This window comes from Choloepus didactylus, chromosome 20 (genome assembly GCF_015220235.1).
Source record: "Choloepus didactylus isolate mChoDid1 chromosome 20, mChoDid1.pri, whole genome shotgun sequence".
In the NCBI taxonomy this organism is placed as follows: Eukaryota; Metazoa; Chordata; class Mammalia; order Pilosa; family Megalonychidae; genus Choloepus; species Choloepus didactylus.
The window spans coordinates 42,324,101-42,339,918 of NC_051326.1; the positions used below are offsets into that span (position 1 = coordinate 42,324,101).

At 34.2% G+C, this 15,818-nt stretch overlaps 1 protein-coding gene across 3 annotated transcripts in view; it reads left to right on the top strand.

Moving 5' to 3' along the window:
- The window catches only part of CSMD1 (CUB and Sushi multiple domains 1), a 2,222,584-nt gene that overhangs the window by 2,189,085 nt on the left and 17,681 nt on the right, over positions 1 to 15,818 (top strand). For 2 of the 3 annotated variants that reach the window (XM_037812751.1, XM_037812753.1), the window contains exons 58-64: positions 4,073 to 4,249; positions 4,870 to 5,049; positions 7,489 to 7,662; positions 8,011 to 8,184; positions 9,734 to 9,807; positions 12,131 to 12,242; positions 14,478 to 14,657. In XM_037812751.1, the coding sequence (XP_037668679.1) occupies positions 4,073 to 4,249; positions 4,870 to 5,049; positions 7,489 to 7,662; positions 8,011 to 8,184; positions 9,734 to 9,807; positions 12,131 to 12,242; positions 14,478 to 14,657 (1,071 nt within the window). The remainder of the gene's footprint in view (positions 1 to 4,072; positions 4,250 to 4,869; positions 5,050 to 7,488; positions 7,663 to 8,010; positions 8,185 to 9,733; positions 9,808 to 12,130; positions 12,243 to 14,477; positions 14,658 to 15,818) is intronic. The other variant, XM_037812752.1, reaches the window with a different exon arrangement.

The window sequence follows — 15,818 nt, forward strand, 5'->3', positions numbered from 1 at the left end:
TCCAATTTTCTTTGCTTATAAGGTCTTTGGCCATATTGGATTAAGGCCTTTCCTCTTTCAGTATAGCCATACCTTAACCAATAACATCATCTGTGGTTTTCTTTACAAAAAAAATGGGTTCACACCCACAGGACTGGGGAATAGGGCTTGTATATGTTTTTTGTGGGGAATATGATGAATCCCCAACAAAGAGTTGGAAGATTTAGGCTCTAGACCTGATTCTGTGAAACTAAATCTCACTTCTAGTTCTTATTTTCCCTTTGGATAAAAAGAGGGAGGGGTAGGGCTGAAACACCTCTACTTTTTTATTTTATATTTAAAGTATTTCCTCAATAGTTACAATGGAGAATGGATATGGACAAGTTAGTGACTGAAGACTTATTCACACTTTCTAGCAGTAATCTGGTGCTTATTAAAAGCAGGGTAAACCTTTGTTTTCAAGAAGGCTAAATGCAATATTGAACTTAATTCTCAGCCTCAAAACCTGAACTTCCTGTGAGATGAGTGGAAACTTTATCACATTCCCAGAGAACAGAAATGCTAAATATTCTATAAAGGATGATCATTCACTTGGGACAGTACATTCTATATTAAGTTTACCTCAAACACCTTGGTTTTGCAAATTAAAAAGGTGGAAAGAATTAAAACAGTTGAGAATGAGTAATGTTTTTCCATAGAAATCTCATTCTTTTGTGGCTGTAATGTAACACCAGGCATTCTATTTCAACAAAGCATAAATGAACTCATTTATTTGAATAAGGGAGCTTAATTGGATTTCACTCAGTAATGTACCTAACTTATATTATACAAAGTATTTTAATAACATTTACTTTTTCTAAACTAGAAAACTAAAGAGTTTCCTATAAAATCCTTAAACACTTGGACCTTAAAACTGTATAGAAAGAAGATAAGTTGCTAAAATGTTACTATACAGAAAATATTTCTCAGATATTCCATGCCCACAAAACTGACTACCTCCAAAACTGCATTGTTTAAATGCAGAAATCATGAGAAATCTAGTAAACAAAACTACAGTATTTGTTATAAACATATACTACAATGTTTAGCATATGTTAGCATATATACTATAAATTAAAACAACAAATGATGTGTAGGATACAAATGATTAAACTCACATACACACATACACATACACATGTGAAAATTTGAAACCTCTTTTTGGAGCATCTGTAGATTTCTGGAGTTTTTTTTTTCCTCACTTGTTATCATAGGTACAACTCTTTGGGGACACATGCTATTCTCTACAGATAAAATGGATACCAGTGACTTTTGCAGTTCAAAAAGTTAGCCATACTTCATATGCTCAGTCTCCTAACCAACATCATTTCCCACGTGGCAAAACTGAACTCTTCTGGATCTGTTAAAAGTATTGGATCCTGACAGGAAATTTCAATTAATTGTAAAAAGAGGGGCTAATGAGTCACAAAAGAAAAATCTTTTAAAAATTCTTAAACCCCAAAGAATTTCTGTATCTAATATAGTTCTGTCCATTTGTGTTTGCTTTGGTTAGCAAGTATCTTTAAATCATAGGCTCATTAACTTTTCAAATAGATATAGCTCTTGAAGTTGCTAAAATATAATTACATCATCTGGTCTTAAATGCATTAGGTAACTACTTTGCCTCTTTCCCTTGAAATTTACTTAGGTGAGAGATATGTGATGATGATGATGATGAAAGTAGCAATAGCATCATCTGTCATTTATCTCTTAACTACAACTAATATACTAGATATTTTACTAGGTGCTTTTCACATACTTTTTCACAACATTGTTGTCTAATCTTGCAACAACTGGAGCTAAGTACTGCTTTTATCCCCATTTTACATTTAAGGCCACGAAATTTAGAGAATCTGAATTGTTTACTCAAGCTTATTTAGCTTGTATGAACAAAGATACAAACCCATGTCTATTTAACTCTAAAACCAAAAAGCTGTCTACTACAGCTTGCTAAGTGAAAAGTATTGATATTTGCAAACAATAGTGTGTATTTAGTGTAAGTATAATTCTATTTATTATAAATTAAAATAAAGAAAATTCTTCTTTCCCAAAAGGAGTCACATTGACCAAGTGTACATAAGGGAAAAGATTTATTTGAAAAAGAAAAGATAAGAAGCACAAAATATGGTGATATTTTATCTTCTAACCTTTTAAGAAATCATTTTTCCTGCCTAGTGACTCTAAATTGAATCTTGTGGGTTTTTTTTAGTGTTAGTCCTTGTATATCGTATAACATTACAGCATTGATATAAAACTGATGTACTAACACTGTCTTATAATCATTTTCATAGTTGAACCAGGAAAAGTGGGTCCCTTTAATGTTTACCATGAATATTATTTTAAACAATATAATATTTGAGGGGGCTTTTCCAATATTAGGGTGTCATTATTATAATGGAGATTCATTTACTACTAATAAATTTCTCTATAAATTAATCTGAATATTTCCCTAAGTTATTTAATTTTAGCATTGGGCCATCCTAAGTGACTTTCAATAATTGCTACATAGATTTTAAAGAAAATATAATTAGAATAATATATAATAACATGGGTATCCTTTTCTGTTTTGTTAAGAATTGAATCAAATACAATTTGATTCTATGGGAGGATTTCCGTTATATATCTGTTGCACACTAGATGATTAATAAATGTTGATTGCATGAATAATTGTCTTGAATAGTCTAACACCTTGGTCATTTAAAATAAAAAATTTTAATTTTTGTCATAGTCATCGTAGAATGTTTGAGCTTATAGAACCATAGATATCATTTACTTCTGGGGTGGTAAATATAGCTCATCTCAAATGTTGACTAAGAAACTGCTAAGTCTGTGTTAGAAAGCACTGGAATTCATACCCAGATTTCATCATTGAAGAGGACTGTGATTGATTAATTATGTCTGCCATGGGCACAGGTATAGAAGCATCAACATGTATGCTCTATATTTCCCAAACAAGTTCTAGTCCCTCCCAAGAGTAAGCACATTTTTGAATGTAATATGAAAGGCAATTCTCTGGCTTTTCAATACAGTGATTTTTTAACATGCTGTGTAAATGTTGCAATATTTTCTTCCATATTTTTAAGACTACTATATCATTGGTCTCAAGGCTAGATTTGAAAGCAAAGCAACTAAAGAGTATTTTCAAATATTCTGGTCATTCTTAGAAATGGTCTCATGATACAGTCTAGTTGTTCAAATCTAACCAAAGGTCACGTTCATTATACTTCTGCCTATTGTACCTTATTGTGAGAGGGCTATGGAGGAAAAATAACATGTTATAGAAAATAAACTCCACTAAAAAAAAAAAGCAAAAAAATAGAATGCTATAGATTGAAATCATCATCTTTTTATGAATCCAGCATCAACTGAACTTTCTTTTGTTTGCTGACTAAGGTGCATGCAAGGGAGATACACTGAGTGTAGACAGGTTGCACTGCTCATCATTCACTGCGGCCATGTATATGTACATGGAAGCATGATTATCTGGAGAGAAATATAAAATGCAGTCACACCAAAGCAACTAACACAGCTGCCATTATACTTGGTGATATTAAGACCATTTTACAAAAGGTTTCTTAAGTACAGTCATTCATGTTCTTAAGGCATTTTTTATTTTCCAAAATGAATTCTTCTGGAGATTTAAAATATGATCCTATTTACCCAGATTTTTTTTCAAAGCATGGCATGAAGAAGATATTTCTGAGTTGCTAACATTATATAGATCTTTTAAAAATCATAAAAATTTATCTAAGTATTTCTAAGTGTAAGTAGCAGGTCTTTGTATTTTTGATGTTTACCTCATCTTTTAATTTGTTTTGAAATCACGCACTTTAGAAAGGATAATAAGAAAATACACCTTTCACATCTGCAACTAATTGATAAAATACCAGCACAACCCATATAGGAAAACACATGGTAAAGATCTTCCGTAGTAATACATCCTCTGATTTTTTAATACACTTGTGGTCTATTACACTGATAGCATTTGGTCTGTATTTGTCATTTTAGGAATGGCCACTCACTTTGTGTGTCATGGTTTTTGTTTCCCTAACAGCTGTGTCCTGTGGCAACCCTGGGACCCCTACCAATGGCATGATCATCAGCAGTGATGGGATCCTCTTCTCCAGCTCTGTCATCTATGCCTGCTGGGAAGGCTATAAGACCTCAGGGCTAATGACTCGGCACTGCACAGCCAATGGAACCTGGACGGGTACAGCTCCTGACTGCACAAGTTAGTAACTGTCATGGTAGATGCAGGGCATTACAATGAAATCTATTTGGTTGAGAAACATAAATTTGTTTTTAATTATTTTTTTATGTTTTTTAATTCCTAGAGGGAAAAAAATGTATGTTTGATATGACTATATTTATTACATACTTTAGATTTTTCTCCTTTTTCATATTTCTATGCTTGAAGCTACTTAAAATGTCCAATTGGGCTGGATATTGTGAAACTGAAGCCAAAATGGCCCAGGCTTTCTCTCTATGTTGACCACTTAGTTTATAGAGAAATAAAAAAGATATTTGAGTCTACATTTCTGTCCTTGACCAGCCATGGAGTGATTGCACACCATGCCTAAGTAAGGACAATTGACAAGGAATTCTAGCTGGCATTAGCACAACCTACTGCCAATAGAATAGAAATAAGGGATGCCACATGTAGCCTCCTGACAGCAGATCAGTGAAATTATCAAACAAACGATAGGATTGCTTTAATATTTCACTGCTTAATCACTCTGGATGGCAGCTCACAGAGAAAACCTTGGACAGAAACCATGATTAATTCATTTCATGATAACTTCATGTTTCCCTGATTTTTTTTTTTTTTTTTTTTTTTTGTTACCCACTCAGTTATAAGTTGTGGTGATCCAGGTACACTAGCAGATGGCATCCAGTTTGGAACTGACTTCACCTTCAATAAGACTGTTAGCTATCAGTGTAATCCCGGCTATCTGATGGAACCTGTCACTTCATCCACTATTCGTTGTACTAAAGACAGTACATGGAACCAGAGCAAACCTGTCTGCAAAGGTCTGTGCTATTACTCTTTTAGTCTTACTGATATGTATAGACGTTCTTTATTGAATTATTTTTATTACACTTTACAAGCATTTATATAGCCTTTCTATGTGCTAGGAATTTTTATAAATGTATTTACACATATCAAGTCACTTAATTTTCATAATACTTTTATCTCAATTCTGCACATGGGGAAACTGACACACAGAGAGGTTTAGCAAATGGCTCAGATTCACACAGCTGGTAATGCAGGAGTCAGGATTCAAACCCAGGCATAATGCCTTCTAGAGTCTGTGCTTTTAATCCCAATGTTTTGATGTCTCTTGGTAAACATTTTATCACTGATTTGTTAAGTCTGAAGGCAGAGCTGATGGTGAATGTAATTGTAGGTGAATATAATTATAGAGGATGGTGCATATAATTTACAGTTAAATTGGAGAGACAAGATAAACATGGAATAATGGTAGACAGTGTTTTGTGGTGGTTTGAATGCTGACATTGATAAGACCACACACACAAACCAAGAAGGCATGAAAAGGGTTATTACTGACATGATGGGACTTTCCAGGGAGAGTGGAGGAATACTCAAGCCAGGCTTGGTGGCATGAGTGAACCGGAGACAATGGATTGGGTACTTACAGTGGTGAGGGAGGGGGGCTGTGTGAGGGTTTGTAATAGAGCTAGGGATTTTCATGGTCTGGACTTCTTCCATCTCCAAGAGAGAACACACAGGCTTACTCACTGGCTTGCCCAGTGGAACAAAATGGGAAGGAAGAGAGTTGGGGCTTGAAAGTTGTCCATCTTCCTTTTATTATATGTAGGAACAAATAAAATTCTCTGATAGTTGAGCACTAGAACACTGGGAAGCGTTAACGGAGATGTCATTTTCAATGGACTCAAAGACAGATTTTTGCATAGACCAAGTTTCTGTGAGAATTAAATAATACCTAGATGCTCTAAAATGTTATTTGCTTTCCCCTCTGTCATGCATATGGTCTTGGTGCATCCTCATTTTCTTGCCAACTAGACTCTAAAGTTCTCATTGCATTCTATTTATCTTTATATCTGCAGCTCTTAATGCAATGCTTGTTAGAGAACGAGCATTAAATAAATGTATATTGAAGCTCATAAAGGTGTGTTGGGGGTATTTTAGTGAAACGGTTACGTTGATGACAATTGTCAATAAAATGGTCTGGAAAAGTGGACCTTTATATATGCTTAATTATATCTTTATTTCCTTTTTTAATATCCATTGCATTAATAATAAAGTCCATGGCTAGCATGGTCCTACCAGATCAGACCTCTCTCTTTCTCCAAGGACTAATCTATCAATCTCCCCCTTCATCACACTGGAAAACAAAGTCCTTAAAAACTGTTCCTGTCTTGGGGCCTTTACACTTGCCATTCCCTCTGCATAGAGCACACTTGCCTCAGATCATCACATCAAATTCTCAAGAAATATGTATTGAATAAATGAATTAGATGGCTGGAAGGATGACTGGCAAGAGAAAGGTGCTTTTTCACGTGCCGGGTGTGTATGTGTGAGTCTGCATGTGCTTATGTGCCTTTCTCTCTTGAAAAAGCACACTTAAGAAACTATCTGTGAACATCTCTCTCCTACTGCCTTGTGCTATTAAATTGGTTTTACAAACATCCTTCAATGTCAAAAATTCAGGAAACTCTTAGAACTTCATTGAATCTTTAGGAAAGAAAATTTTTACGTAGTGTTGTTTTGTTGTTGTCATTAATGATAATGTTGTTACTGGTCACATGTCTTAGTATAATTGCTAGAGTGGGAATTATAGAGAGAGAACGACCACCCAGTGGGTTCTTTCTCTATTACTTATGGTCCCACATATAAAGTAAATACCAGGCTCTAAGTTTGTTGTAACACTCGTAAGTGATGTTTTACAGAATCTTCTTTAACCATTTAAGTATTTGTTTTCATAATTTTTAAGCAAATGGATGAAAGACTGTGTCTTTTGAAAATTATATGCTATCTTTAAACAACCAAAAATATGGAAGAAGAAATTCGTACTGATTATATATTACAGATATCATTTCAAAAGGTTAAAATAATATATTCATGTCATATGATCAAGTTTTTTGATTGGTTTTATATATAGACATATATTAAATAAGGATAGTTCTCCCTTACTTGCCCTTGTTTCTATTGAGAATGTCATGCTCAATCCAGTTTTTTTACAGTGTGATACGTTTTGATTTTACTTTGGTTTTATGTACTTGATCTAAGTTAATTAAAAATATTGAAAAATTTTATTATTTTGATTTACTGTCTTCCTCAATTCTTTTCTTAGGAAAAAAAACTACTATGTAGATGTCATTTGTAATTCAAGTTAAATAAAAATATGAGCAATTTGAACATTACAGTTTTGGTAGAAGCTCTACCAGGTTTAACCTTGTTTGTTTGTTTGTTTGTTTTGGAAATAGCTGTCATGTGCAGTCAACCTCCTCAAGTGCAATATGGAAAAGTGGAGGGAACAGATTTCCACTGGGGCTCTAGTATAAGTTACAGTTGTGCTGACGGCTACCAGCTTTCTCACTCAGCCATCCTCTCCTGTGAAGGTCATGGCGTGTGGAAAGGGGAGGTTCCTCAGTGTCTGCGTAAGTTCTATAGTAAAGCATGTTCTACTAATCATAAATCTGCTATAGAACTAACTTGCATACCATACATTTATAATGTGAGGAAAATAGTGACATATAACTTGTAGCTGAATTAGAGTATATAAAAACTCAACTTGAGACTTTGCTGCCCACAGCAGATATTTTTCCTTTTAATTTCATATTTGCTTAATATTTAAACTTAAAGGTTTAATAGATACTAGTTAAACTAGTTTAGTATGCTAACCTGATTCAGGAAAACATACCAATAGCATAGTTAAATATTGGCTTTTTTTCTACAAAGTCTTTGTAGAAGACTTTACCTCTTTGTCCCTCTTTAACTTTCAACAGCTGTGTTCTGTGGCGATCCTGGCACTCCGGCTGAGGGGCGACTTAATGGGAAAAGTTTCACCTATAAATCTGAAGTCTTCTTCCAGTGCAAATCTCCATTTATATTAGTGGGGTCTTCAAGAAGAACCTGCCAAGCCAACGGCATGTGGAGTGGCATACAACCCACCTGTATTGGTAATAATTTTAACACTAGACTCAGAAGCTATTCTGTGATAAGGATATTTCCTTTCAAAATCTGATCATTTGAGTTTATACAGATAATGTCCTTGTACATAAGTTTCTGTGGAAGGTAATATTCTTGATATTAGTGTAATTACTCATCAGTTAAATTGGTTTGAAGAGTCTATTAAATAGTGCAAACCAAGCTTAAAGACTAGAAATCTCCTAAAATAGTACCAGACTTTGTTCGCTTACCTAAATTTCTCCAACATCTATCTCAAATGGCAATTGCATTATTTAGGGGAAAGATACCTTTGATGAAGATGTTATTACCACTGTTCTTTGAAAGGGCCATCATCAGAGAAACAGCCTAGCCTGTTTCTTTACTGCCTTCCCCTAAATACCTGTCTCTCATTCGGTAGCTCTCCTCACTAAACGAACTGTTCTGTTAGCAGTGGTAAAGAGAGCTACATTGGCCGCTAACGTCCTGTTGATCTTAGCATTTAAGAATGAAATTTGTAAGTCAGAAGACATTTTATATATGGCCTACACCCTTCATTTTTAGATGAAATCTCTGCATCATAGAAAGTGTTCAGACTGAAATTATATTTGTCTAAAGAGAGCGGTACGGAAACTGAACCCTGTTCTTCATTCAGTGCTCTTTCCCCATACCTCACCCCTGCAGACTTGAGATTTATTGCAGCCTTATTCTGTTCACACGGCTTTACTGAGCAGGAGATTCGGTGCTGGTCTGCATATTTGTAGTAAATCAAAGAAATTGAAAGATATCTCCTTAAAACTAAGATAAAATGAGAAATAATTTCATCAAAGCACTGGTTTTACTAATTATAGAACTATTTACTGTCATTTGATTTAAACTACCTCTGCTACATGGTAACTTTATTATAAAATATTTTCTTCTCCTTCTGATAGGTTAATTGTGCTTGAAAACAAATTTTTAAAAGTTATCTATTTTTTTCCTTCTAACTGTTGCAAATTCATGAATGAAGCTGTAATGCCTCTCGTCTCATATCTTATATTCTTGCAAAATGTTACATGTTGGTTTACCATGTGCTTCAGTTATGATGCAGTAAATATATTTCTCATTTTAAAGTCTTGAATAAAAATAATGCAAGAAATTGGGAATAATGTAATGGATGATAAAAGGAGATAGCTATTAACTGAATCCTTAGAAACCAAAGGACAATAATAGATAGTTATTAAAGGTTGTACATTATTAACTGGACAGTATGTCAGAAATATTAAACCAGAGGGTGAAAAACATTGGTGAATTTCTATCATCAGACACTGCTCACTATTATATAGAAACAAACATACAGAGTAATTTAAAGTCTGATAAATTACTAAAGACTGATACTAAACAAAATGTTTGAAGAGAAGAAAAAAATAGCAATTTATTTTTTTAAGTTTCTTGAAAAACTTCTTTCACATTTGCCAAAGTAAAATTTTCTCAAATTCATAGGACATTGTAGTAAAATGTTAGAATTCCCATAATAACTGTATCTCCCTCTGTTTCCACCCTCCCCTTAATTCTGAATTTCAGATCCTGCTCATAACTCCTGCCCAGATCCTGGTACCCCACATTTTGGAATACAAAATAGCTCTAGAGGTTATGAGGTATTACATTTTTATTTTTTGTTTTTTTTTCTGTAGATATAAAATGCAATTGATACTAAAATATATGTGTAAGTTCTTATATTTCAATCTCTTATCCATGTTATTTGCCCAAATAACACGTATTCAAGGAAGATTTTTGCATGGGATTTCAATTGTCAAAAACAGGATGACTATGTATATCTGGGTTCATACAATAACAATTGCTATATTAACTTCTATTTAAAAACATATAATTCTATATTTTTTTGCCTGCTGAACTGACATAGCAATTCTCAGGTGGGGTGACTTGTCACTGAGTAGTTACATTTAAAAGACCACATTTGGTGACTTGATAAGATAAGAAAATAATATTAATTTCTAGATACTCAAACAGAAGAAGAAAACGTGTTTAAGCCCCTAGGCTAAATTTGTTCTCCATATGATCTTTTAAAACAGTATGACTTATTAACATACTGTATGTCACTTTTGAATGTGCATTTAACTTTTTAATAAAAAGTACATGAACTCTTCATTTAATATTGAAAGAATACCTAAAAATGGAAAGTAGTGAAGCTTGAAATAAAATGGATTAACCATCTTAACCAATTGACTTAGTGGCCCTTTGATTATATAACTTTGAAAGCCAAAGTTAAATCTGCATACTACTTTCAGGTTAGAAAACCCATCAATTGAAGAGTAAAAACCTTTTTCCTCAACCATATCCTGCTATCTCTCATGAAAGCTAAAATAGTCCCATTTTACTGGCTCTGATATAAATTGGCTAGTTCCTGATAGCTCTCTTGTTTTTCTGCAATGGAAATTTTCACAGGTATTTGGAAGATTAAATCCACACATTTTATGTTAGGTTCCAATTCTCAGAGCAAGTATCAAGAGATGTATTTAAATCTTTGGACTCTTACATTGTATATTTCAGTGGCTTTGTAATTGAAGTGTTATGAACAACCTTTATCCCAAGTAGAAGTGCAATTTGTGAAAAGCTGTCTTCTAGATCTAGAGCACCTTTCTGTGAGATGTTTCCCCTTTTCTGTTTCCTCATTTCCTGGTTTGCTTATTTCAGACATAGGTGCCCTCAACACATATCTGTAACACCTTCTCTAAAAAAAGATATTCACTGATCACTGGGAATCCTTATTTCCAGGCACTGCCAGTTCAATAAGAAAGACAGATAAATATACAGGCAATACCAGTACATTTTAGTAGTGACATGATGAACATTTGATATTGGTGCAATGTTTAAAAAAAAACATATGATTTCTTCTTGGGAGATCAGGGAAGTATGCTCAGAGGAAGTGAAGTTCAAGCAAAGTTCTGAGAATTAAGTGGGAATGAGCCTAGTGATATTCTAGTTGGGAAGATGTCCTAGGCATTCAGATAACAATAAATAGTTTATATTGAAGCATCAGAAGTACAGGTTGAATTTGATAGATTCTCATCAAGGGCAAGATTGGCTAGTCCCCTAAGTATGTTAATGTCATGGCCCAAGAGGGCTTTTGTAGCCGAAGGACCAAAGAGAGCACCGGATGCGTTCTGAGACGTGAGCTTTTATTATGGGGCTTACATACATGAGCTTTTATTATGGGGCTTACAGGTGGGGAAGTCAAGTCACATTACCCTGAAACCAGGAGCTTCTCTGAATGGATTCAGGAGCTGCTCTGAGTGGCAGCGTGTTCAGAGCACAACGTGGAAATAGTCCGCACTTTGGGGGGGTATTCCAGTGGGTATGAGAGCATAAGGCGGGGAATGGAGGGTCCTGCAATGGGAGGGAGTGATTGTAATCAACAGGGAGGAGGGGAGGATTCTAGATTATCTTGTAGATAACAGTATCTCAGGGAGTCTCATGGAGGCGGTAGTTTTGAGTATAGATTACATTTAGCACCTGATATTGCAAGCAGAATAAGTCAAACCTTAACTGACCTAGGTCATGGAAGCTGCTGTGTGCAATCTTCAAGGCCCTTGGTGAAAGCCCTGTGCCCAGGGTTCCCACAGTTAACAAAATAATTTGCTAATTAATACCAATTGATTAAAATATGTCTAGCAGAAAAAAGTAGAAAAGAAAATAGTAGTTATTGCACACATTCTTTTTTTTTTAATTAGCAACCAGGGAGGGAAAAAAAATACTTACAATTCACCACATCTAAGATCTTACATTATATATTAAGTTATCTATGTTGTGCACAATGCTTTAACTTAAATATGTTATGTTGTTTCGAACAATAGCTTGGTATTAAAGTTAAAATTACTGAGATAATTTTACCCTGAAATCTGCTTTCAAGCATTATTAGTTTTTATTGGGTTGGTTTGTTTATTGGGTTTTTCTCTGTAGGTTGGAAGCACGGTGTTCTTCAGGTGCAGAAAAGGTTACCATATTCAAGGCTCTACAACTCGAACTTGCCTTGCGAATTTAACATGGAGTGGAATACAGACTGAATGTATACGTAAGTGTGATCGTCTTCCACAACTGGCAGCAATAATCTATTTATTGTTGAATATATATATATATGGCAAACTTTTACCTTCACAGGAAATAATGAGGGACTGGTTTATATCTGTTGGTTTGTTTTTAATTCCCTAAACCAGTGGTTCTCAGAGTTTGATTTCCTAGAACCAGCAACATCAGCATAACTTGCCAATTTGGTAGTAATGCAAATTCTCGAGCCCCATCCCAGACCTACTAATTCAGAAACCTGGATGAGGTTGGGTGATAGGAAGAAGTAAGTTTAACAAGCCCTCCAGGTGATTCTGAGACATGTGAAAGTCTGAGAACCTCTGCCACAAACCAAAGATAAATGAGAAATGTTACATTTAAAGTTGGTAGAGAGACGACTTATTTGTTCATGAAATTATTATTATAGTTATGCTTATACCAGATTATTAGACAGGGGCTAAATTGGGTTATGTAGTATGTCAGAGTATAAATAGAGATGTTGAAATGTTATTTTTGCTATACTTTAGGAGTGTATGTGATCAGTCTAATATTTACTTAAGGCTCAATTTTTATTTTGTAATTTTATCACAAGAATGAGAAGAAACATATGAATGATTAGTAGGTCAATATTTAATCTCCCATCAATTTATTGAAATATAGTGTCTATTCTTAGCATGCTAAATTATCATCTCTTTTCTAAATTTTTACTTGAGTTATATGTGCGGATATTACATACATGTGTATTTGTATATATGTATATTTATATATACATACACATATATGGAGATGGCTAATAACAAGTCTTCATTATGTTGAAAGTTTGCTAAAGCACTAAATATTGACAACATTTAAAGCTTTTGCATTCATGATTTTAGAACTGAAGAATATTTTCAACAACTTTTTGAGTACTTTATCCATTTTCAATTACTTGAAACATATCTTAACTTCATAAAGGAAAGTTATTTGAAATAACAAGTAATTATTACTCTCCTTTATGCTGAATTTTATTTTTAAAGGAAATAAGAATTCATAATATTTCAATTGGATTTTCTAAGCAAGTCTCAAATTCTTATCCAAAATTTTTTATCATTTAAGTGAGCAATAAATTTTCTAGTCACCAGACAAAACTCACAGCATATTTCTGAATATGTGTTAGTGTTCGCATGTTTGGTTTAGAAGACTGGTCTTTTGTAGAAATTCAACATAGTTATTTAACAGTTAATCAGAAGTAATCTGTTTATTTCTGTACACATAATTTTATACATATATTCATACATATATACACACACATACATATTTATGTATATGTGTGTTCTGGTTTGCTAATACTGCCATTATGCAAAACACAAGAAATGGATTGGCTTTTATAAAGGAAGTTTATTTGATTACACAGTTACGGTAACCGTACTGTAAGGCCATAAAAGTGTCCAAACCTAGGTGTCAATGCGAGTATTCCTTTATGGAAGGAAGGCCAATGGCATCCAGAAAACCTCTGTTAGCTGGGAAGGCACGTGGCTGGCACCTGCTGATCCAGGTTGTGTTCCAGCTCTTCTCTCAGCTCCTGTGCTTTCTTAAAAATGTTGCTCTTGGGTGTTTTGTCTTCTCTTAGCTTTTCCGGAGCAAACACTGGGCTAGCATCCCCAAAATATCAGCAAAAAGTCTGCTTTCAGTGGCTGTCTCTCTCAGCTGCTCTGAGATTCTTCTGATTGTGAGCTCCTTTATAGGATTCCAGTGATTAAATCAATACCCACCCTGAATGGGCAGGGTCTATATCTCCATGGAAATAATTCAATCAAATGCTTTCCCCACAGTTGATTGAGTCACATCGCCATGGAAACACTCAAAGGTTTCCAACCTAATCAACACTAATACGTCTGCCCCATAAGATTGCATTAAAGAACATAGTGTTTTGGGGGACATAATACATTCAAACTGACACAGTGTGTGTGTGTGTGTGTGTGTGTGTGTGTGTACATATATATACACATATACATATATGTGTGTGTGTGTGTATATATAAAGAGAGAGAGAGAGCAGGAGAGGAGTTGAGAGAGAGAGAGAGATGGAACATAGCAAGCTCTCTATGTTGAATGTTGCAGCAGTGTGGCTGGTTGGTGATATTTAAAGTTACTGCCATCAAAGTTTTTAGATTGTGAATTAATTTCATAATTTTCTTGAGACACATACACTAACTTTATAATGATAAAACTACAATGTTTTCTAATGGAATAAAATGCCGTTTCAGCTCATGCCTGCAGACAGCCAGAAACTCCAGCCCATGCGGATGTGAGAGCAATAGATCTTCCAACTTTTGGTTACACCTTAGTGTATACCTGCCACCCAGGATTTTTCCTTGCGGGTGGATCTGAGCACAGAACATGCAAAGCAGACATGAAATGGACAGGGAAATCACCTGTTTGTAAAAGTAAGTCACTGATAAAGGAGTGAAAAATATATTCCTAAAGAACAAAACAAAATTATCAACTGCCCATCAGGCTAGTTTCCAGGTTTAAGATCTGTAAGTGGATAGCATCATGGAAGTGAAGTTAATCATTTAGCCTAAATCCGTACTTAATGTGTGTTCATGTGTGTGTGAATATGTGTGTAGTAAGTACTTGGCACAATGGAAACATATGCTAAATAGATATACAGATTTTATTATTTGCTAATTTGCATTTTACCAAAGAGAAAACTATTTGGTTGAAGAAAGTCATTCCGAGTTAAAAGAAAAGTAATATACAATATATTTTCCTTAAGAAAATATTTCCTTAAAAATGAAAATGAACAAATATCACCATGTACCTGAACATATATAAAGTCAGCTCGCTTAAGTGTTGTTATGTTTAAGATCACTCAAGCTGTTTGGTGGGGGAATTTGAGTTTATGTGTTCTTAATAACAGTTCTACTTAAAAAGTTACAAAAGTAAATAGCATGGAAATGATACAACAACTACTGGCAAATTTGTGTGTTTACAAATGGGAGTGATAACTCTGGCTCCTATTTGATGACAGCTAACATTTCAGGGTTTCCACCAAATATGTATTATATTTTAAGTACTAAATGGCAGAAACAAAAATTGTGGAGTTTAATAAAATCAGTGACTTTAGTTTTAGTTTCCTGGAGCCTATTTATAGTACTCAAGTTAGGAATGTTTAAGACATTTACGTTTCCCTTGTCCTTCCCTGTCAGGAATAGAATACAAACTTTAGAAAAAGATATGTTTTTAAAATAATTTACAGTTTGATATAAAAGGATAAAGGCCAAGGGATCATGAGTTAAATCTAACTTGATAGACCAAATCGAACAGTCTGCAAGGGAAATAAATTGATGCTCTTCAACATTAAATTTTAAATTCATTGACTTGAGTGGGGGGTTGGAAAATTAATAGAGATTATGAAATCTCAGTTATTACATATATTTCATTTTGGGGCAGCATAATCCTTAATCAGATGTTAGGAAATTATTATAAACCACCCTCATTTACAAGGCTCTCTGTTGTAGCACTCTAGATGGGAATACTACATGCTAGATCTACATTTATTTTCACCCTCATACACAATATTCCCACATACACCAAGGATATTT